Source organism: Macaca fascicularis, chromosome 4, assembly GCF_037993035.2.
Source record: "Macaca fascicularis isolate 582-1 chromosome 4, T2T-MFA8v1.1".
NCBI lineage: Eukaryota > Metazoa > Chordata > Mammalia > Primates > Cercopithecidae > Macaca > Macaca fascicularis.
In genome coordinates this window covers 92,312,661-92,337,038 of record NC_088378.1, presented here as the reverse complement: position 1 = coordinate 92,337,038, position 24,378 = coordinate 92,312,661, and the positions used below count along the sequence as shown (strand labels likewise).

At 39.5% G+C, this 24,378-nt stretch overlaps 1 protein-coding gene across 8 annotated transcripts in view; it reads right to left on the bottom strand.

The window, feature by feature from the left end:
• Positions 1-24,378, bottom strand: part of UBE3D (ubiquitin protein ligase E3D) — a 210,066-nt gene that overhangs the window by 24,201 nt on the left and 161,487 nt on the right. For 6 of the 8 annotated variants that reach the window (XM_074037589.1, XM_074037591.1, XM_065543796.1 and 3 more), the window contains one exon: positions 5,585-6,235. In XM_074037589.1, the coding sequence (XP_073893690.1) occupies positions 6,215-6,235 (21 nt within the window). In that variant the 3' untranslated portion in view covers positions 5,585-6,214. Of the gene's footprint in view, positions 1-3,792; positions 3,889-5,584; positions 6,236-24,378 lie in introns of those variants that run through there. The other 2 variants (XM_065543795.2, XM_065543797.2) reach the window with 2 other exon arrangements.

The window sequence follows — 24,378 nt, the reverse complement described above, 5'->3', positions numbered from 1 at the left end:
TACACAAAGTGTCTGTGCTTGGTCACTATTTTGTTTCTTCTTGACGTCATCACTTTTTAGATAGTATTGAATTGAAATGTGGAATTTTATTTCAATTATTTTGTTACACTATGCACCTTATTTCAATAATTTTTTAATATTGGCACTAAACAGAGTATGTATAATCAAATGAACAATTCAGAGAAATTATAGTGCCCTATATTGGGTTTATTATTCAAAAGCCTGTATTTGGGCCTGGTGCGGTGGCTCATGCCTGTAATCTCAGCACTTTGGGAGGCTAAGGTGGGTGGATCACTTGAGATCAGCCTGACCAACATGGTGAAACCCCGTCTCTACTAAAAATATCACAAAAAAAAAAAAAAAAAAAAAAAAAAAAAAAGCTGGGTGTTGTGGCAGGTGTCTGTAGACCCAGCTACTTGGGAGGCTGAGGCAGGAGAATCACTTAAACTCAGGAGGCAGAGGCTACAGTGAGCTGAGATCGTGCTACTACTACTGTACTCCAGCCTGGACCACAGAGAGAGACTCTGTCTCAAAAAAACCAACCAACAAACAAACAAAAAAACCCTGTATTGGAGGAGACAGTATTTTTTTTTTTTTTTTTTTTCTAGAAAGAATAGTGGACTGGGTGCGGTGGCTCACACCTATAATCCCAGCACTTTGGGAGGCCAAGGCAGGCGGATCACTTGCGGTCAGGAGTTCGAGACCAGCCTAGCCAATATGGTGAAATCCCATCTCTACTAAAAATACAAAAATTAGCCGGGCGTGGTGGTGCATGCCTGCAATCCCAGCTACTCGGGAGGCTGAGGCAAGAGAATTGCTTGAACCCAGGAGATGGAGGTTGCAATGAGCCAATATGGCGCCACTGCACTCCATCCTGGGCAACACAGCGATACTCCATCTCGAAGAAAAGAAAAGAATATTGGATGGTATACTTTCTGAGTCTAATATGTACTACTATGGAACTTAAAACTAATGATGACTAATTTTGATACTTATATCACCATCCTATGAAGATAAAGTTTCAAGTGAAGTGGTCACACAGTGATCAACCCAAGTGTGGGTTCAGGAAAGGGAGCACAGAGTGATCAAGGCTGGCATTTCTGGCTCTTCTTTCTAGAAATGGTATTGCCTAGGAAGAGAGGAAGAGAGTGTGGGAAATGTAAGGGGAGGTACAGGTCTGAGAGATCCTTTTCACAAAGACTGGTTCCCTTCACTGGTTTCCAGTGAAAAGAGAGAAGATTCCATTATTTTTGTGGGCACTTATGAAGCGCTTTGTTTTTATAATTTCTTTCCCAATCTGCAGAAAGCCTGCCATGTCCTTTTTAGGCTGAGAAGGGTACTGGGCAAAGGGTGACAAGCCCTGATTTCCTTGAGTCTAGGAAGAGTTCAGCCAGAACCTCCATATAGGCAATCTACTGCTGCTACTGCTTGAAAGTAAGTTAACCACTTATGATGTTCATGATTTAGGGTTTTTTTTTTTTTTTTTTTTTTAAAGCAGATATATTTAAATTTGCAACCAAAACACAAATAGAGTGCATGCAAATTATGACAATAAAAATCATTTTCACCTTTTTTCTAAAACAATAAAATAGAAAATAGTTTTAATCTATGAAATGTTAAAAAGGGATCAAAAAACAATATTGAAATATTTATAGAAAGAAACTAATCAGGCTGTGTATAACAGGGGAGAAAGGTGAATAAAGAAAATGTACTCATCTGGTCAGCAGTTGTCATTCTGACCAGAAAGGCTGCCAAAGATCCCAGGAAGGCCACTAAAAGACACAAGTAGGATACAAATCCTGCACTCTGCTTATTGTACCTTGTAACCAAAGGATCCTCGAATAAGTGTGGACTTGAAAATGGGTTTCATAATTTATATGTAACGGGATTGAGAACAAATTGGTTTAGTTTATTCCAGAATGGAAATAGGGACATATTTTTAAAAGAATGGTAGTACAGTTTAGATGCTTTTTAAAATGTTGTTTTGAACAATTATGTGTTGCCATTCTTCTTAAAACTGGGAGGATTTACCTCTTATGACTGATTTCCATTAACTCCCTCTTACTTTTTCTCCCAGATTAAGTTTTGATGATGAGCTCTGATTCAGTAGATGAAATCTCAAATGTATCTTACAATGTAAAATGTATCATAAAAGGTAAAATGTACCTTAAAATGTAAAAGCATCTTAAAATGCAAACCAAGAGAAATGGTTACATTAAATCATCTTGAATGGTCTTGCATATTTAAGATATAAGAATGTGTAGAACTCTTAAATAAGCATCTAGTGGGACACAGTCCTCTGATGGGTAACGTTAACGGTGATTCTTCTCTAGCTATAGACTAAGGCATACCAATCATTCCTACGTTCTTGAATAACAATGAAATGCAGATCTCAATTAATTTATGAGTCTACCTTAGGCGCAAAAACAAATGTACAGGAACAGCAACTAGGTTGGCTTTATCTATCATGCAAAAGGAAAACTATTTAACACTGTCAGCACTTTTTACAACAGTGGCTACTGAGCAGACTTAATTACCAAAATGCCTGCACAAGGCCAGTTACATCAGCATGTCTGGGTCTAATCAGATTCTCTTTTCTGGTATCTATGGAATCAAACATGCTTTGCTAATATTGGCAGATCCTTGTTTAGTGAAGGTACTTTTGGCAAAATGATGCAAGGCTGCAGTTTGTATGTGATCTGTTGGTCTTTAACAATGCAGCTCTTGATGGAATTGGATTATTTTAACTATATATGGTACCAACAGTATACATATACTTTAAGCTCAATTGAGCCATCCCTGTCTGAAATAGCACCTAATCTTTCTTAACCCATCTTTGTCTTATTGTGCTTTGCAGAAATTATATATAATAATTTTATGATAAAACATAGTACTTCTTTTTTGTCTGCTCCCTCCATGAGGATGTAAGCTCGATGAGGGCAAGGTCTTTGTCTTATTGTCTCCATCTGCAGTACCCGTAACTATCTTGAAATTCAGTAGATGTTCTAAAAGTCCTCACTGAATGAAGAAACCTATATAGGTTTGTCAAAATGAGTGGCCGACAGAAGTTTTCAACAGGGTCTATCCACTGTAATTTTACTGTAACTTTATACTAGATAAGAACAAGTTCACAGAACCACTTGTTTACAGCAGATTTTAGAGACACAAAAAAGGGACTAGAAATTTGGTGTTTTACTAAGAGTTCCTTGGTAACCAATTAATAGCATGTCTGCATTCTGTGGTATCCTTATCTAAGAATGCTACTGAATAGATTGTGGAATTATACTCACAAGACACAGGAGGCTAATGTGGAACGACTTCCAAGGGTCAACATTAATTTTGTACAGCCTGCTTCCATTGTCTAGCCCTCCCAGCATGGTTTAAAATGAAATTTAAATGTCTTTCATGCTATCCCTGTGTCTGTTTGTTTCTGTGCATGTATCTCATACACACCAATTCACCCACCCGGAGCAACAAACAGATAGAAAGGACCATTTCCCTTTTCTCTTCATGCCCTATAGCCCCAAAGTAGACTCTCACAGGTACAGACATGTTACCCCTCAGGCCTACCCAGTGACTAGATGTGAATAACGCACTTTGAGCACTGGCTCAGCTCTGCTGGCCCTCCCTTCCCAACTGTGGAAGATCCAATGGAGACCTGTTGAGCTTGGGAACTTCACCATGACAAGATTTATGTGATTCATGACAGATGCAATTTAAAGCACAGTAACTATAGTGTCACCAGAAACCTGCTCTTTGTGTGCACGTGTGTGTAGCATGACCTCCTCTTACCTCTGTCCCTTAGAGCTTCTCATGGTCATGGTCATTCCACCTCCACTCCCCACACTGTGCCATCAGAAAGAAAGCTGGCTTGGTTCCTCCTAAGGCCTAAGGAAGAGGTGAGATGAGGGTGTCTCACTACATTTGATTCAACTTGACTTTCTTAGGGAGGCAAGTTTAGTAAATTAGAATATTCTTCTAGTTGGGTTTTTTTGAGCAGTACAGAGTTATCTGTGCAATCACAAGCACCTTTAGGATCTAAATCATAAACATACATTAGTATGGTAGTATGGCCATTGCATTTTTCCAGAGGGAGAAAAAGTATCTATGAACAGGCCAAACTCTGCTTCATCTAAGTTATTCCAATTTCCATCGTTAGACCAATACAAACTGAACTATAAGAAACAGTCATGCATAAAGGCATTCACCACTAATGTATTCATTTGTGAAAAAAAAAAGGTATACTAAGCTCAGGCTACATGCCAGAAAAAGATTCAGATTTTGTAATAATCTGTCATGGGCAATACACAATTCTATAGACAGTCACCAAATCTTGTTTCTTAGGCCATATCTTCTACAGCAGTGGTTCTCAGCTGTAGTTAATTTTGTCAATCACAACAATACAGACATTTTTGGTCAACACAACTGGAGTGAAGGAGGGGGCTGTGCTAATGGAATCTAGTGGGTAGAGGTCAGGGATGTTGCTAAACATCCTTCAAAACAGAGAGCAGTGTCCAACAAAAAGAATTATCCAGACCAAAATGTAAACAGTGTTGAGGCTGAGGAACCCTGCTATATACTGACAGATAGGAATCTAAAGCATGGAAAGTCAGTGTGATGTTTGGGAGTCTAGTAGCTTAAGTGAAGCCAAACTAATTATCTTCTGTGGCTGTGAGTCTTGGATGTATCACTAAGAACTTCAGCGTTTCAAACTGTGCTCAATGAAATGATTCTGCAGGATCAACAGTTGGGTATTATTCCTATGTCAGTCTACAAGTTACAGAATTAGGAACGCCATACCACTGCTCTGTCAGTGAGACAAATGTTTTGGTTGCACTACCAGGAAGAAATCATGAAAAGTTCACCCAATCATAAAACACCAAGTGACACCTGTGTTAAGAATGTTAGAGGCCGGGCGTGGTGGCTCACGCCTGTAATCCCAGCAGTTTAGAAGGCCAAGGTGGGTGGATCACCTGAGGTCAGGAGTTCAAGACCAGCCTCTGGTGACTGGTAGAGAGGGCAAAACCCCGTCTCTACTAAAAATACAAAAAATTAGCCAGGCGTGATGGCGGGTGCCTGTAATCCCAGCTACTCGGGAGCCTGTGGCAGGCAAATCACTTGAACCCCAGAGGTGGAGGCTGCAGTGAGCCGAGATCACACCATTGCACACCAGCTGGGCAAAGAGAGCCAAACTCCGTCTCAAAAAAAAAAAAAAAAAAAAAGGTTAGAACACTTGCAGATAGAAAACTCAGGGTTTCTGAGGCAAGATGTATTAGGTGGTCTGTGGGGATTAATGCCAATTGAGCAGCAAGGATATCTGCAAATCCAGAGACTGTCCTCCTGATCATGGAGCAGGAAAGGAGGATGTCAGAGAGAGATAGATCAGATCTTGGGCAGAGGAGATGGACCTGCCAGGCTCCAGTCCCAGCTTTGATCCTAGCTGTGTGATTCTAGGCAAGTTTCAAATGTTCTTTGTGAAATTAGGAGCTAGCCTGTACTCTGTGGGATTCCCAGTAGCTCCATCATTCTCACTCAAAGTTTTCCTCACCACTTGTGCTGGTACACAAAGAATAGAACAACTCTGTAACAGGATGCTAGTGCGGTATATTTATTAATTTGCAATAGTGTATGGTAAAGGAAATAACAAAAGAAACATGCAGATTTGCATAAATGGGAAATCCTTTGATTTGATAATCATTCATTCAACAAACATCTACTGAGCATCTCCTCTGAATAAAGTATTAAATGTTTTCTATTTTTCTTTTTAAAAATTTGTTTTAAATGATCCTAAGAAACTCTTTAAAAGTTTATTTCCTAGATTTATAGCAGTTAACATTCAGTTCCACCAATAAAATTCCTCACTGGATTCCACACAGGACAGATGGGTCTCCATTAGCTAATAACCTTCCAGGTGGTGCTGACACAGCACATATGTGAATATTCCTCTCTGTGGGAAATAGAGATGTAACTTCTATACTTGCCTCAACCTGCTACTACGACTTTCTTCACAGTCCTGGGTTTTCAAAGATCTAAAGTTAACTCTTCTCTTAGAGAATATATGCAAACAAGTGAACTTTAAACTTCAATGCAATGCTCTTAGCCCATAGCTCTGGTTCTTGTCTTTGTAACTGATGTCTCCTGAGCTGACTGCTGGCCTCAGTGTGCTCCTGCTTGAGAGCTGTCTGCCAGGGGAGGAGAATGCCCAGCTTCATAGTTACATCTTCAAAAAGGCCACCTGGAGAAGGAAGAAAAACCCACAGTGCTTTACTTCTATAATATGACAAAATGGCTGCATGTACATCAAATCAGAATCAGGTAAGTCTGGTCAATAAGAACATACACTTATTTAAACAGAAAAATGACTCTTACTGGATCTAGACATTGTATTTTACAGCAGGAGCCAATTAGTCTTTTTTTAATGAACCATGTGGTAATTAAGATGATTCACATGCATTTTAAAGGAGAAAAAGAGTTTTAATTGAAACTAAAGTTATATTGCCATGAAGTAACCTAGTCCTCGTTCCCATTGGTTCATAACTATTGTTTTGGACCTTCCATATTTAGAATTCTGAATCTCATTCCTGGGCGATTCCAGGTCCTCATCCCTATGGGTAATGATACCAGTCTCTCCTAGGTAATGGTGATACTTTCACTTATATTGGTTGGTCAGCAGCAATTCATCTTAAAACCTAGAGTTAAAAAAACGAATTCACACAGTCTTATGTACAAAATATTTTCAGACTATGTAATGAGGCCTAGATCAAATGTATCTAATTTCCCAATAGTTTTGAAAACAGAAACAAACATAACAAAGTCAATCATAAATGTTTAGAAAGGTTTAGTTCAGGGGTGACAATACATTGGGAACTGTGCCAGCATGAGGAAGAGAGTCAAGTATACAGCAGAGATAGATCGTGAAGTATGGGAGGCTTGGGAAGCTCGTATTAGGTGTGAACAAGAGAAGTAAAAACATTCTACTCTTGGGGAAGTATGGGACATCTGTCAATAGCATCAGGAAAGTTTGTCCTTAAGTCCCCGAATGCAGTAAAAAGAGGTGTGTATTTAACTATCTCTGTTAAAAGAAAAGGAAAAGGGAGGGTCACACAGGGCAGAAAGCATCTGCTTTGTGCTGAGTAATTCAGAAGGATGTTACCCTTCGTACGGTGCTGGTGAGAAAGGCACCTGCTGAGTTTCCGTATCAACTTCCTGCTGAGTTTCTCTATCAAGAGAACACCAAATTGGAAGGAGCAGCAAAGAGGAAAGGTTGATTCCTAAACAAAATGTAAACATGGACAACTGATGCAAACCTCAAGAGCTTACTGTGAAGCTCAAATGAGATCACTGTTAGTTCAAGCTGCACCATTTGGTAAGCCCCGCCCCGCTACCATTTCACTGACCCTGGTCAAAGTAAAACATTCCATGGGGGTTCAGACCATGAGAAACATCCTGCCCAACCACCTGACTTTCTTATCATACCCTGCCGGGCAACGGCCCAACGGAAGGAACATCCCTATCATATCTTGCTGGACAAACGCCCAAGGAACATCTATCACATCCCACTGGAAAAAGGGCCAAACCGCCTGATCATAGGAACATTTATCAATATCCTGCCGGGCAGCAAGCCATACTGCCCAGACCCCTCCCGCCCATACCTATAAATACCCCAGCCTGTAAGCAGCGGTGAGCTCTAGCTGGCATTCAGCTGGTCCCCCACCTCTGCAGGTCTGTGCTGGACATAAAACCTGCGTTGCTGTAGAGCCACCAACTCTCTCTGTCTTTAACACTCACCTTCCCTTCAAAACCTAATAATAATGATTAGGAAAATCCATGCATTTCCCTTGTCTCTCAGCTGACAAGAGATATTAGAAGTCTGTGAATATAACAGATGAGAAAAGAGGCCAGTAGAGCCTGTGATAATAAACAGGGGAAGGAAGACCAGACGTCACTGAGTTTGACTTAGGGCTCACTGTGGGCAGCATCCCTGGCAGGCAACATTCTGCTTCTACATAGTTTACAGGGACAGGAAGCTCATGACTGTACAAACAAGACAATGCCGCTGCTTATGTTCAGACAGAAAGTCAATGGAAGAAACCATTTATCTCCTTTTTAATTCTGAAAATTGCCATGTCATGGAGTATTCCAACCAGGAAATACTTAGCATAAGGATAACACTGATAAATGACATTACGAAAATGGTTAAGAGTCCAGGCACAGTGGCTCAAGTGGCCTGTAATCCCAGCACTTTGGGAGGCCAAGGCAGGCAGATGGCTTGAGGTTAGGAGTTTGAGAACAGCCTGCCAATACAGTAAAACCCTGTCTCTATTAAAAATACAAAAATTAGCCAGGCATGGTGGCAGGTACCTGTAATCCCTGCTACTCGGGAGGCTGAGGCATGAGAGTCACGTGAACCCATGTGGCAGGGGTTGCAGTGAGCCGAGATCACGCTACTGCCCTCTAGCCTGGCTGACAGAGGGAAAGTCCATCTCAAAAAAGAAGAAAAAAAAGAAAATGATTAAGAATTCTATACAGAATAGTGATTTTCAACTTGAGGTGATTTTGTGTACTGAGGGGTGTCTGGCAGTATCTGGAGACATTTTCGGTTGTCAATATAACTGGGAGGGGGTGCTACTAGCATCCAGTGGACAGAGGCCAGGGACGTTCTCCTACAATGTAGAGAGCCCCTATAACAAAGAATTATCAGCCAGCCCCATTCAGCCTTTCCTCATCCACAAAATGGGAATTCCAACAGGATGTACATGAAATTTGTAAAACACCTTATTAAGCCTACTTTGGTTTTTTTCATTCGCAGCACAGTCCTACGGTTTAGTAAAGCAGGCATTTGAAACTTTGTTTTACATATGAAGAAACAGAAGCTCAGAAAACGTATGAAACTTGCTTAGGTAGCAAAGCTGTTAAGTGACATGGTGGGCTTAGAAAGAAATTGATTTCTAATCCGTGCTTTTCCCACTATAACTTTACAGATGAATGACAGAAAACTACAGAGGGTTAGAGACTTCCAATCTTTGGTATTGCCTCAACTATCAAAAGGTTTCTTTTGCATGCCTGCGAATATGAACTCAAGATGAGGAACAACTACAAAAGAGGCTGAGCTGATTAAATTAAATAACACAAAATGGACCCTCCCAGTAAAAAAGAAAAAGTTTAAAATTTGGCTTAATGTCTTTTTTTATCTAGTTTTTATAGTTTCATTTGCTGAGCACATTATGTATTTTTAAAGACTTAACATGAAACTGCAGCCATTCTTGGGAACAGGTACTGTACAATGCATTTTATTCCTTATATTTAAAACACTGTGAGTTAACATATTTCAAATGCTGATTTTGTGTTCCCTACCATTTATCCATGACAGGAGAAATTACTTCCCCTAACTGCCATTTATTTTAAGAGAGGATAATTTTGTTTTGTTCCACCACACTGAGAAAGATCTCTATATTTCATCTTTTTAGTTTTATTCCCCAAAGTAAAGTTTTAAAGCTTCTCAGTGCATATGACTATAGCTGCAGCTTAAAGCTCTGTTGGTTGTTACATTTCTGGAACATAGTTACAAAGTCTAAATAATTATTTTAAAAAACAAAAGACAACCCTTTCCCATTGGTTATAAGATTTGACTTAGTTCTGTACACCTGAATAGTTATACTTGGAAATGGAGAGAGGGAGAGGATGTTAAGATGTCTAACAATGATGTCTCTGCTTTGAGTAATCATCTAAAAACAACCTTCTTAAACCACAATAAACATGGCCAGGTTGATGTATTGAGAGGTGACAACATGCTAGCAGCCCTCGCTCTCGGCGCCGCCTCGGCCTCGGCATCCACTCTGGCGGCACTTGAGGAGCCCTTCAGCGAGACCAAGAACCCACCAATTCCGGACACAGTATCACTGACCAAATGTAAGTTTGGGATGCATTAATACTTTTGTGTGACACGTTAAACATTTTTTAATGTTATTTTACCCTAGATAAATTTATATTAACTGATTTCTCAACATTGACTTAGAATTTCTTATCCTCTTTCTGTTTTTTTTTTCTTTTTTCTTTCTTTTTTCTTTCTTTTTTTTTTGAGAGGGAGTCTTGCTCTGTTGCCCAGGCTGAAGTGCAGTGGCCCCATCTTGGCTCACAGCAACCTCCGCCTCCTGGGTTCAAGCAATTCTCCTGCCTCAGCCTTCTGAGTAGCTGGGATTATAGGCACACGCCACCACGCCGGATAATTTTTGTATTTTTAGTAGAGATGGGGTTTCACCATGTTGGTCAGGCTGGTCTTGAACTCCTGACCTCTTGATCCACCTGCCTCAGCCTCCCAAAGCACTGGGATTACAGGCATGAGCCACTCTGCCTGGCCTTAGAATTTCAGTCACTAAAAAAATATATCATCAAGGCTGGCTACATAGAAAGGCTTTAGAAAGGACTCTACACTAAGTAGACAGACAAAAATGTTCCTTTTAAAAAGGACATTGTTGACTTAAAAAAAAAAAACATAAAACTTTCCTTTAGATATATATTTTTGTCCAGTGCATGTTCAAAATCATGATCTGAAACAGGCTGTTTTTATGGTGGAAAAGGAAAAGGACAAGGACAGCTTATGCCCTTATATTATAAAATCCAGTTTCTTGGCCAGGCACGGTGGCTAACACCTGTAATTCCAGCACTTCGGGAGGCTGAGGTGGGTGGATCACCTGAGGTCGGTTCGAGACCAGCCTGGCCAACATGGAGAAACCCCCTCTCTATTAAAAACACAAAAATTAGCTGGGTACGGTGGTGGGTTCCTGTAATCCCAGTTACTTGGGAGGCTGAGGCAGGGGAATCGCTTGGACCCAGGAGGCAGAGGTTGCAGTGAGCTGAGATCCTACCACTGAACTCCACAGCCTAGGTGACAGAGTGAGACTCCATCTCAAAAATAAATAAACTAATTAATTAATTAAAATAAAATCTAGTTTCCAAGATCCAAATTTTCTATACAAAACATACAATATAAATGTAAAAACAAAAATAAAATTAAAAACTACAACCTATTCTAGCATCTAGCAAATATACTTGATGTCTTAAAATAATACTGGGATTAGGTAGTTTTTACTAACTCACTAATTTGGCATTAATCGCACCCATGTTGACGATACCCTAGACTCAACTTTTTGTGTTGGATAAATACTGTAAGATATTCCTCTCAAAAGAAACTATCATCAGAGTGAACAGGCAACCTACAGAGTGGGAGAAAATTTTTGCAATCTATCCATCTGGCAAAGGACTAATATCCAGAATCTACAAAGATCTCAAACAAATTTACAAGAAAACAACCCCATCAAAAATTGGGCAAAGGATATGAACAGACACTTCTCAAAAGAAGACATTTATACAGCCAACAAACAGATGAGAAAAAGCCCATCATCACTGGTCATTAGAGAAATGCAAATCAAAACCAGTGAGATACCATCTCATGCCAGTTAGAATGGTGATCATTAAAAAGTCAGGAAACAACAGATGCTGGAGAGGATGTGGAGAAAAAGGGATGCTTTTACACTTCTGGTGGGAGTGTAAACTAGTTCATCCATTGTGGAAGACAGTGTGGCCGCTCCTCAAGGATCTAGAACTAGAAATACCATTTGACCCAGCAATGCCATTACTGGGTATATACCCAAAGGATTATAAATCATTCTACTAAAAAGATACATGCACACGTATGTTTATCGCAGCACTGTTTACAATAGCAAAGACTTGGAACCAACCCAAATGCCCATTGATGATAGACTGGATAAAGAAAATGAGGCACATATACACCATGGAATACTATGCAGCCATAAATAGGATGAGTTCATGTCCTTTGCAGGGACATGGATGAAGCTGGAAACCATCATTCTCAGCAAACTAACACAAGAACAGAAAACCAAACACCACATGTTCTCACTCATAAGTGGGAGCTGAACAATGAGAACACATGGACACAGGGAGGGGAACATCACACACTGGGGCCTGTTGGGGGGTGGGGGGCTAGGGGAGGGATAGCAATAGGAGAAATACCTAATGTAGGTGACGGGTTGATGGGTGCAGCAAACCACCACGGCACGTGTATACCTATGTAACAAAACTGCACGTTCTGCACATGTACCCCAGAACTTAAAGTATAATAAAAAAAAAAAACTTTAAAGATATTTCTCTCTCTGGGCTGGGAGGCTAGCTTCATTCATTCAATTAGTAATTACCTCCTATGTGGCACTGATTGTTCCAGCCACAGAGCACACTGAGAAGGAATTTCCGCCTCCTGCTGAAATGAGAATGGGAGAGGTAGTCAAGGAATTGGGTGATTCCAATAAGGTGTGGTAAATTTAAGATGGACCTTAACACCTGCTGGGAGAAACAAGACTATTTTTGCGTTATGAAAGCAAGAGAGCCTCCTGAGACACTACCCTGAAGGAGGCAAAGAGAGCCATAAAGCCCGGCATGGCCCAGAGTGTGGCGCACACTTGATCCCCCTAGGATGCTGGCCTGCTAAATGAATGACTGGCAGACAGGAAGGACCAAACAAAACACCAAAAATGTGAGAAGCAGTCCAATGAGGAAGAAAATCCTATCCCTCCAAATTGGCAACAATTATGTGTGTAAGGGACAGAAACAGTAGACTAAGGGAACATCAGTGTAGCCCTCCAACCCTGGGCTTTCTGCATACATTCTGTAAGAACTTTTAAAAGGTAGAGAGAGAAAAAAAGATGGGTATCTATAAATTAAACTTTCACCCTGTATTTGCTTTAAGCCATGATGCACTATGAAAATTTACATATAACTAAACAGCTTGTTGATTTAAAAAGTTAGGCTGAGCCTTGTTATGTCTTCTTGCAGACATCTAGGTAGAAGGCCAGCAGTTGACTTACAGGATGAGAAGTACTTTAAGAGATGTGTATGTGGCAGACAGAAGAGGACTACTGGTGGCTTTTCCTCTCTACATGGGGCTGAAATCAAGGACCACTATAGCAGTTACTGGATCTTGATCCTATTCTTCAACAAAGCAAGTAAGTCCTAGACATGAACATCTCCTCACTTCTTTTAGAATAACTGGACTACAGACAGTATTGTTGGCATTGGATGGTGCTATTGTAACACCATAGTGAACAAGCAGTTCTGATGCTCCCAGTCATATAAAGCAAATCCGGTAACTTTACTAATGAGAACAAACCCATGAGGCCAACATTTACATAGCAGTCTTCCGATGTTACATAAAAATATATTGCCTCTGAAGCACAAAACATTTGTAAGGAAATCATTCGAGGATACTAATATGGGTGGGTGTTAAAGCACAACATATAAAATGGTGCTACCTCAATACATGCTCACACACTCACAAATCAAAAAGTCCCTTTAATTTCCCCTTCCTATGGAATAGCCGCAGGAAGGAACCTGCAGAAGGGAACAGTGGCACTGCTGCAGCTTTGGCCTAGAGTGGTGTTTTGAAAATCACCACTGTGCTGCCCTATTGGTGACATGCCTCTGACCAAACAAGTTTATTCAGAAACAGAGTTTCTAGAGCTCAGAAATAAAGTGCTTTTCTATAGTATCAATTAACTGAAATATTTTCAGTTGCTTAAGGAGAGGTGACTTGAGCAGCAAAACCATTTTAATATATCATATTTAAAGGAAACCATGCCCACTCTTTCCTTAAGGTTAAGAAGCACGGCTGGTGAAGAAATAGTATGCCTATGATATCAGAACAACTAGAAATCCCAGGAGGGGCCATGAACCCCTGTATTGTGGAACAAAATAGATTTCCACAGATGAATGGGTTCTGTCATTTAAACAGATTTATTTCAGTGGCAATTTTTTAATTCCTATTTTAGCTGCAAATATTAATTCTTTTAACAGACATGCAACCAAGAAGAAAACTTGCTTCATGCAGACAAAACGCTTTTTGACTCACTGTGAAGGAAAGAGGAGGAAATAGCTTGTAAGGTTGTGACTGTGGATCCCACTAGTTATTGGAAAAGTGGCATGGAAACACTATGCAGGCAGTATTGAGATACTTAACGAGTGGCCCTGAGGCCAGGGCTACTTGTGCACGAGTGAAGAATTCTGTCCAGTAGGAAGAATGGCAAAAGGTGACCTAACACTTTTTTTTTTTTTTTTTTTTTCTTTTTGAGACGGAGTCTCGCTCTGTCGCCCAGGCTGGAGTGCAGTGGCCGGATCTCAGCTCACTGCAAGCTCCGCCTCCCGGGTTTATGCCATTCTCCTGCCTCAGCCTCCCGAGTAGCTGGGACTACAGGCGCCCGCCACCTCGCCCGGCTAGTTTTTTGTATTTTTAGTAGAGACGGGGTTTCACCATGTTAGCCAGGATGGTCTCGATCTCCTGACCTTGTGATCCGCCCGTCTCGGCCTCCCAAAGTGCTGGGATTACAGGCTTGAGCCACCGCGCCCGGCCCCCTAACACATTTTTTAAGAGAAAGGGATAAGCAGGGTCATATCTGCCTTTGAAAACCATCTTGGACAATTTTATTTCACACCAGAAATAAAAAAGCCTTACTTCTATTGATTGGTATTCAACAAGGTCTTTATTGTAATTATTGAAACTTAGAGAAGTTGAGACTTATATTGCCTGCTATAATTCCTGTTTAAATATGTGACTTATGATTATATGAATTATAGACAAACTTACAAAACACAGAAAGGTACAACACAAAAAGAAAAAATTTGTGGCTACATCACTTAGGGATAACTACTATTAACATTTTGGATATATATTTCTAGATTTTTATTTCTATGTTTTCTGGACAATTCCATATAGCTGTTTTGTGAAATGGCACTTCTAAAACTAAATGTAATATGTATTGTGGTAATTTTCAAATAAAATTATTCTAGGATATCTTTAATTGCTGCATTACATTTTACTACACATCTGCATCACTTTAAAAAAAAAAAAAAGAGTAAGTGCATAACTTATTTCACCAGAAAGCAAATCTGAGGAGTTTGACAGAGGAGCAGGGATTGGGAGAGGGTGGTATTGACTGACAGTCCCAGGAAGCACTTTAAAATAGTCCAGCCCAGTGCTTCTCAGGTGTTGTCTCTGGACCAACATTGCTGGCCTCATTTGAGAACGTGTTAGAAAGGCAAATTACTGTGCCCACTCCAGACTTACTGAATCTAGGGGTGGGGCCTAGCAAGGGCTGTTTTAATAGGTTGTCCAGGTGATTCTGATGCTTGCTAGGTTTGAGAGCTGTTGATCTAGTCCAGCCATTTTATACAGCTGAGCAAACTGTCCTCGAGAAGGGAATTGGATTAAAGTGACATAGCTAATTAGGCGAGGACTCACACACAGGTCTTCTAACTCCTACTCCAGTGTCTTCATTTCTAGACCAGTGCAAACTCAAAGGTGCTAATTTGGGTGCCCAAAAATATTTTCAAAAAACATCTTTTTCCTCTAGAAGACAATAAAATTGTCAAACAAGGGAGAAAGAAACAAATTATGTCCAGTTCAATTTCCCAATATTAATAAAAGAGCTTGGGCCCACTGTTGACAAAAGGAAAGCCAAGCCCTTTTTGTTTACTATGTAGAGACTGAAGGGGCCAATGTCTCAAGTTCAAATTGACCTATCATATAAAGTTAGTCTGTTGAAAGTTAAGTGAATGAATTTTCTGGGAGGTGGGAGTTAGCGGAGACAGCTTCTGATGTGCCCTGATGTGGCATATGACTAGGCTGTGGCATATCACATATAACTCCATTCTTTTCTAAATCTAGTCACTCCACATGGGTCTCCAGCAAATGTATTTGGTTAGCTCAGGTAAAGAAAATGGTCACAAATTTGGCTTTAAAATAAGCTACGGTACCACCACCAAAAGTTGGCAAAGAAACTGAGTCTTCCATACATTGCTGAGGAGGGGAATATAAGAGTAGAGCCATTCGAGAAAACAGTTTGGCAGTTTATTTTTAAAACTAAACATGTAATTACTACATGACCTAACAACTGCAAATTAAGTATTTGTCTCAGAGAAATAGAAACTTATGTTCGCATAATAATCTGTACACGAATGTTTAAGGCAGCATTATTTTACTATCCAAAACCTGGAATCAGCTCAGGTGAATGGTTAAACTGCTGTACATCCACACCATAGAACACTGCTCAGCAATAAAAAGCAGCCCACTATCAATACACAAGACTCGGAAGAATCTCTAGGGAATTATGCTGAGTGAAAAAAAAACCAATCTCAAAAGGTTACGCACTGTTTCATTCCATTTACATAACATTTTTGAAATCACAAAATTTTACAAGTTAAGGACAGAGCAATGATTGCTGGGGTTAAGGATGGTGGAGAGGGCAGAGAGGGTGGGATTATAAAAGTGCAACAGGAGGGATTCCAGTTTTGATAGAACTATTCAGTGTCTTGACTATGGTGGTGGATACACATACACAGGTGATAAAATTGTATAGAACTCAGTACACCTATCAACAGACTGTTTAAATTTTTCAGTAGTTTGTATAAGTGCTTTAGTAAATGTTAATATGTTTTTGTGCAGTGAAGAAATTAAGTGCCAAGCATGGTATCATCTCACTAAATCCTTAAAAAATCCACTTGAATTAAATATCTAATTTAATTCTACCCAAATTGTAAGTGAAGACTCAAAGGTCAGAGAAGTTAGGTAACTTTTGCTCATGGCTGTAAGCTAGTAATGAGACTAGGGGTGCAAGCAGATCTCTGTCTCTGAGCCTCACATTCATTTCATCATAAAAGCTCCCTTCCATTTAATTATGGTGAGAGATAATTGCTATGGTAACTTTAATTGAAGAAGGAATCCATAATCCAATTTTAAGCCAGATTTAGTAGCAGTTGAAATGATGCATGCATTTTTTTTTTTTTTTTTTTTTTTTCCTTTGTAGAGATGAGGTCTCACTTTGTAGCCCAGGCTGGTCTCAAACTCCTGGCTTCAAGTGATCCTCCCACTTCGGCCTCCCAAAGTGCTGGGATTACAGGTGAGTCACCATGCCCAGCTAGCACCCTATTTTTTGAGAAGAAAGTAGATTACTTCTTTTGGATTAGTGGCAAGGAGGAGAAAGAAGAGATAGAGTGGCAAAGTAAATCCTACTTTTAAGAGAAAATGATTACTTGATTAGAGGAGGAAACTTCTGTCAGAGGAGGAGCGCCAACAGGATAGATGACAAATTGGCCTGAAATCTTGGGAAGGAATTTTTGTTAAGTTTAGAAAGCTGGATATGTCATAGTATAGCATAGTTGAATCAGTTCAGTAAAAATGATTATGACTTGGAATAATTAAATAACAGGTAAGGTCTAGCAAGAAAGGGATCAAAATGTAACCAGATACTCATTTTCTTTAGCCATTTGCTACTCAGACATTCCTTTGAAAACATACTTAAGACATGCAAATTTTAAAAGAAAAACATGCTAATATAGCCATTTAAAAATAAAGACCATTTATTTCTTAAGTCTAGTATTTGCACTTGCTGGAAATAAAGAGGGATCACAAAACAGTAATTAGCCTGTTTGTTTTAAAGGAGGGGTAAATAATGGCTTATGAGGAGTTTATAAACGGTCATACCAACAGAGGGGAACAAGCTGAAAAGCTGAAGAGGATCCTGTAGGATGTTTCACCAGAAGCCTTGGCTTTTTTACTTTTAGCCATGTGGAAGACAAAGGGGGCTCTTTTACACAGAACTGTTCACTGAACTCTTCCAGGTCAAGAACAATGTAGGGTATGGGACTAGAAAAAGGCTCTCAGCATTCAAAATGGTAGACTCTTCATGAGAAGTTGGAAGTCTCAGATGGCTACCAGGAAGGTGCAGAAAGGTGAATTCTAACTGATATGAAAAGACAGGAGAATTGGAGATAAAGTACAGTAAATCCTCAGTTAATGTTCTTGACAGGTTTTTAGAAGCTCTGACTTTAAGCTAAACGAAGCATAATGAACCAATTTTTTATCATCAAAGTTATACTGAAATGACGATGAAGGAAACAATATTATTCAAGGACCTGCCATACGTCATTTTACTTAAAGTTACAGTTTCCAAGAACCTATCAAGCACGTTAAATGAGGACTACTGTACATTACACAGAGAGAAGTAAAAACAGATTAGTGTAAGAAGGCAGCAGTTTGTACACTGCTAGAGGTGGTGGGAGAGCAGAAAAATATAAGCTCTTGGGAGAGCTGAGATTGAATGCCTTCCTGACATTTACTAGCTGAATGGCCTCTTGGAGCCTTAGCTCCCTCCAGTTCTGCCCACCAGTGGTTGTGGGGATTAGTAATAAAGGACATAAATGGCCCAGCAGGCCAAGGCACAGATGAGGCCTTAGATAAATGGAAGAGCTTAATATTATTATACTAAACCTAAGTGTTTCTTTTAAATATTGCTCCAGATGCATCTCTTTTGCTGTCTGCTGCTAATAAACAAATTCATGTTTGTTTATTTTTAAAGGAGAAGCATAAATGGCTAATTGTGTATATAAAATATCCAAGGCTTTTTTTTTTTTCTATATTACCCTAAGTAACAAAACATCTACCAGTGACAGTCACTGAAATTGCAGATATTGCATCTGAAGAAAAAACTATAAACCTATAGCATTTTCAAATATAAGAATGTAGGTTGCTTAGTGTAAAATATCACCCGCTCCTTGAAAAATAACTTGAAGCCCAGAGGCCACTCACTGGATTGGATTGTGTAGGGGGCGTCTAAAGGTTTGTAATGGGCAGCACTCCTAGGGATTCAAAGCAGCACATCCTGGATTGCTGACATAATCCACTCCTGAGAAATTCAACTCTGAATCCAGGATTAATGATTAAGCCATGGATCTTTAATATATGAAACTATTTGGCTGAAGAGTCCTTTACTATTACAGGCACATCTCACTTATTCTGCTTCACTTTATTGTACTTTGCAGATACTGCATTTTTTACAAATTGAAGGTTTGCAGTAACCCTGCATTAAGCAAGTCTACTGGTGCCCATTTTTCCAACAACATGTGCTGACTTCATTTTTCTGCATCACATTTTGGTAATTCTCTCAATATTTTGAACTTTTCCATTAATATTATACCTACCATGGTGATCTATGATCAGTGATCACTGATGTTACTATTGTAATTATTTTGGGGCACCACAAATCATGCCCATATACCACAAACTTAATCAATAAATGTTGTGTGTTCTGTCCGAACCAATGACCAGCCATTCCCCTGTCTTTCTCCCTCTCCTAGGGCCTCCCTAGTCTCTCACACAAAACAATACTGAAATTAGGCCAATTAATACCCTACAGTGGCCTCTAAATGTTCAAGTGAAAGGAAGAGCCACATATTTTTTACTAAATCAAAAGATAGAAAAATGTTGGGGGCAGGTTAGATCACTGGATATTAATTTTTTCAGTGCCACATACCAACAAACAAGGCCAGCGAGATACAGCTCGTTACTCAAGTCTAGTCATCCCAGCAGTCCTCTCTCCCTGTTCGAACATCTGCTTTTGTTCTCCAATAAACCCTTAACAGTAACAATCTGTAGTGTACTCAACTGGTTTTGTTTTTAACTTACGAAAATTTTCAAATATTAATATATTCTCTAGTAAAGATATAACAAATCTACATATATTTATTACTCAGAAACAATGATTATGAGCTCACAGCCATTTGTTTCATTCAAATCCCTGCCATAGACCTCTTCTGAAGCAAATCCTAGTCCTATTACTTCACATATAATTCAGCATGTATCTTTAAAAGAAAGGTTACTATAAAAATAAAACCACAATGCCATGATCACATTTAAAATATCAATAATTCCTTAATATAACCAAATATCCTGTCAGTGACCAAATTTCCCAACTAGCTCATACTTTTTTTTTTAACAGTTGGCGTTTGTTTAAATCAGAATCCAAATGTGATCCAAGTATCACAACTAATAAGTCTTTTACATTGCTTTTAAATAATAAGTTCCTCTTCCTTCCTTTTTTCTCCATTTGCAATTTGCGTTTCAAAGAAATCAGGCCTTTTGTTCTGCAGAGTTTTCCAAAGACTGAAATGTGACCACTTTTATGCTTTTAGTATCCTTATGAATTCATGGATCTGAAGTATATTTGATATGCTTTAATCCACTGCAGTCATTCTCACTGATATGCAAACCTGCCCATCTCTGTCAGTAAGAACCTCTTCAACTTAGAGCCTAAGTCCTTTTGACATGATCCTAGTAGTTTATAATAATTTGATTACTTTTTCCCTCCCTTATGGCAAGACAGAACTCAGTCTTGTCTTGTACATTTCTTATCTCAGACATAGAATCAGCCATTTTCCCAAGAAAGTGGTTCCTTTTAGTGGGGAATGGTATTTAGCCACCACATCTGGAGACTGCCTTACTGCTTACAAAGCCCTTGTACACTTAACCTCACGTATACACATAACACAAGCCATTCCCCTTCGGCAGGCCACTGCCTTCCCTTTTCAAAGTGCAGCAAGAAAACACCCTGCTTCAAGTGTCCTTGTATCCTATTTAGAAACAAGGTCCTAAACTACTCAGAGATGAATCTTTCTATCCGGTTAGCTAAGTAGAACAGTTAAAACCATCTTAACAATTGAAGTCATTTTATTGGACAAACTACAACAAAAGAAAGTTCATAAGTCCCTCCCTTTTCCACTGTAATTAAAAGGAAACAGCTAAACTTTATTATCAGAAAACAGGAATGGAAAAAAGGATCTTTCTAGGTAGAGAACTTAATTCTTTTTAAACTAGGTAAAGACATTCCTGTATGGGTAAAAGAAAAATGGAGGGAGGAGGGAGAAATAACTGCTTCCAAAAAAAGGCTCACCACAAAACTCCCTTAGGCATGGAATTATAAAAGTGACTCACTGCCTTATGTGGGGACAGGTTCCTGCGTTAATTTGCTTGTCAAAGCTGTGGATGAGGTTGGGCTGTTGCTGTGTAGGGGCTTTGAGCACTGGAAGGCTATGCCATAGAAAATTAAAGTAGTTCTGCATACGTGTCTGGCTAATTAGGAGGAGTATTTCTAACCTCTAAGGAAAAATACTTTATAAACTCACAGGATGTTTGGAAATGGAAACAAACAAACAAAATCCAGAAGGCATGTTTCATAGTGGTTTTTATATTTTAGATCAAATTTATTCAGATGGCCAAAGGTTTCTCCGTCCCTGAGTTTCCTGTAAAACTCAAACCAATTACGGGTAGTGGTGGCGGATGTAGGAGGGGAACAGGACTCCTACAATCAATGATAAAAAGCCTTAAAACAGATCCTTCACAAGGGAAGATAAAGCACATGAAAAGGTGCTCATATCATTGGTCATTAGGGAAATGCAAACGAAAAATCATAATGAGATACCCAGAATAGCTAAATAAAAGACTGGCATCACCAAGTGATGTCACTGATGAAGACACGGAACAGTCGGAGCTCTCAGACATGGTTGCTGGGAGTGTAAAATGGCACATGCACTTTGCAAAAGTGTTTAGCAGTTTATTAAAAGTGAAATATACATCTATCCTAACAACCCAGCAATTCCATTCCTAGATATGTACCTGAGAGAGATGAAAACAGGTCCACAAAAAGATTTTAACAGAATATTTACAGCAGCCTTATTCAAAATAGCCCCCAGTAGGAAACAAACTAAGTGTCCATTAACAGGAGAACTGATTAACAAATTGTGGCATATTTATTCAATAAAATACTTCTCTGCAACAGAAAAGAATGAACTATTGATAAATGCAGTAATAGGGATAAATTGCAAAAACATTATGTTAAGTGGGAGGTCGAGACAAAAAAGAGTACATACTGTATGATTCAATTTATACAAAGTCCAATTATAGACAAAATGAATCTAAGATGATAGAAAATAGAGACAGTGGTTTTCAAAGAGGGAGGATTAACTGTAAAATACCTGAAGGGAACTTTATGGGAAACGGATATGATCTAAATCTTCTTTTTGGATAATGGTTACATGGGTGTGTATTAGTGGTTCTCAACCAGGGGACATTTGGCAATGTGTGGAGACATTTTTGGTTGTCATAACTAGGGGAATGCTACTGGCATCTGGTAGTTACAGGCCCAGGATGAACAGTACAGCTCTCTACAATAAAAAAAAATCCATCTTAAAATGTGAATAGTTGGGTACAATGTACATTATTTGGGTGACACTAATGGCCAGACTTCACCACTATACAATTCATCCTCGTAACCAAAAACCACGTGTACCTCTAAAGTTACTGAAATAAGAAAATAAAACAAAACAAAACAAAAAGAACTCAGCAACACGTTTCCTCACTCCAAAATGTGGTTGAAGATTGGGGGAAAAATTTCATATTTCAATCCTATGAGTTCAACTGCTCAATAAATACATTACATATACAAACTGTGCTTAATACATGTTTATTAAAAAATATTAGGAGATGGATAGGGTATAGGACTTAATGTTAACAACTCTCCTTTCAAATACATTCTTCCTTTCTTCCCTTCCTTCACTGCATAACTTATTCATGTACTATGCTACTTGAAACTTCCTGAAGGTCTCAGGGAAATATTTATACAGCCAGGCACAAAGAGAGTCCTGGGGTCATAAAGCGGGGGCATAAAGAAGTGTGGGAGTGGAGCAGGGCCTGGCTCAGGAGGCAGGTGAGTCAGCCCAGGTTTCCCAGTAAGCCTCAGCATTTCACTCGCCCCTCTCTGTAGTGCCACACTTTCCCTGGCCCCATGGCTCTGTGCTCAATTAATGCAGTCTGAAGTAGTCACAGGGAGTGTGGCAAGTGTGCAGCTGGGTGAGGACTTCTGAAGGGGTTACCCCTGTCCCACAGGTCACAGTAACTGCCAACTGACTTCTGTGGTTCTCTCTGAATCTAAGAGAACATTCCTGATACAAAGTTAAAAGTTGTTCTTAAGTGGAAAGAAAAATGGATCCAAAAATATGCCATAAACTAGTAGTTCAGGGTACAGGTACTATTAACTCTGATGTTTGCAGAAAACAAGTAGCTTACAACTCAGGTTACTAAGGTTGAATTGCATAAACATTTCCTTGGGGGAATCTGAACTGTATAACATTAGCCTTTCTGTCAGTGATTTTCAGGCCTTCCCTCATACTCACAAAGGTACCCAGAATATATTCCCTGCTAAGCCTGGAGGCAGCCCTGAGTCAGCTTTTCCCATTACCTGTACAGCTAAGCCATTCAAGAGAGATATTATTCAGAAATGCCTCCAGAGGAGATGCTGCAGAGCTCCTTCAATATTCTGGCCCTCTCTGCAGCTAAGAATTTTTTCCTTAGGTTTAAATTAGCTGACTTTTAACATAAGCATTCACATCTGCTTTCTTTCCCTTTATGCAAGGCTGCTTCAAATTTTGGGTGGGGCAAATTAGAACTCCCACGTTGGAAAAACTGCTCACAAAACTTCATCACTTACTCACTCTTAGAAGCTTCAAGTTTTGTACTTGTCTGTCACCTTCATGTTGATTCTCTGGGATTCGAGGTCTATGAGCAATGAAGCCCATTAGCTAAATTCTTTTGGAAACCTGACAACATCGCACTGTGCATTTGTTCCTGTGGGCACATCTGCTGCACAGTAGGGGAATGAAATTGGATGCGATCTTTCCCCTACCTCCCAACGTAACTGTTTAAAATGGCACTGAGTTTTAGAAGTGATCTTGGGGGACAAGAAAGGCACCCTTGCACTTTGGTCACTACCCTCGACATGTTCAAATGCTCCAGCTTTATGTTCATCACCAATTAAACACTTGAATTTGTGATTCCCGAAAGCTACTTCTTAGACTAGGATTCAAGAAAAGAGGAAAAGCACTGGTGATTTTAAATTCCCACACCTTGCCTGTGACACAGTCCACAGACACAGACACTGAGAAGGGAACCAAATGCCTCTTCTTGACGACATTTTGTGTTTTAGATTTCCCAATAAAACCCTTGTGTATCCACTCCTGCCTGCAAAAGGACCATTCATGTGGAAGCGCAATGTCTTATCTAAATCTCTGTATATCCCTCTATGAGGTCTTGTACACAAAAGGTTTTCAGTAAATATTTGTTGCCTGGAATGAATGGTTGGATAAATTAATTATATAACTAGAATCTAGGTTTATTACTTTTCTGCATCAACATCAGAGAAAATAACCTTTTATAGGATGGAGCTGAAAAGAGACTGGGAGATTTCTTATTTTCAACCCCAGTACTCTATTACTTCCATATTACTTGGCAAAACATCCTGGCCAGAAAATGATCTGCTCTTTAAAACTTTCCTCAGAGCTCTGCTCTGTACTGCCTCACAAGCCTCAAAGTTGAGACCAAGGTGCCACAGCCCTCACTGCTCTCCTGGTTCTGCAGAGATGGCTGTCACAGAGCAGAGTCCCAGAGATTCCATGGTGATTTCCTTTTATTTTTTATTTTTTATTTTT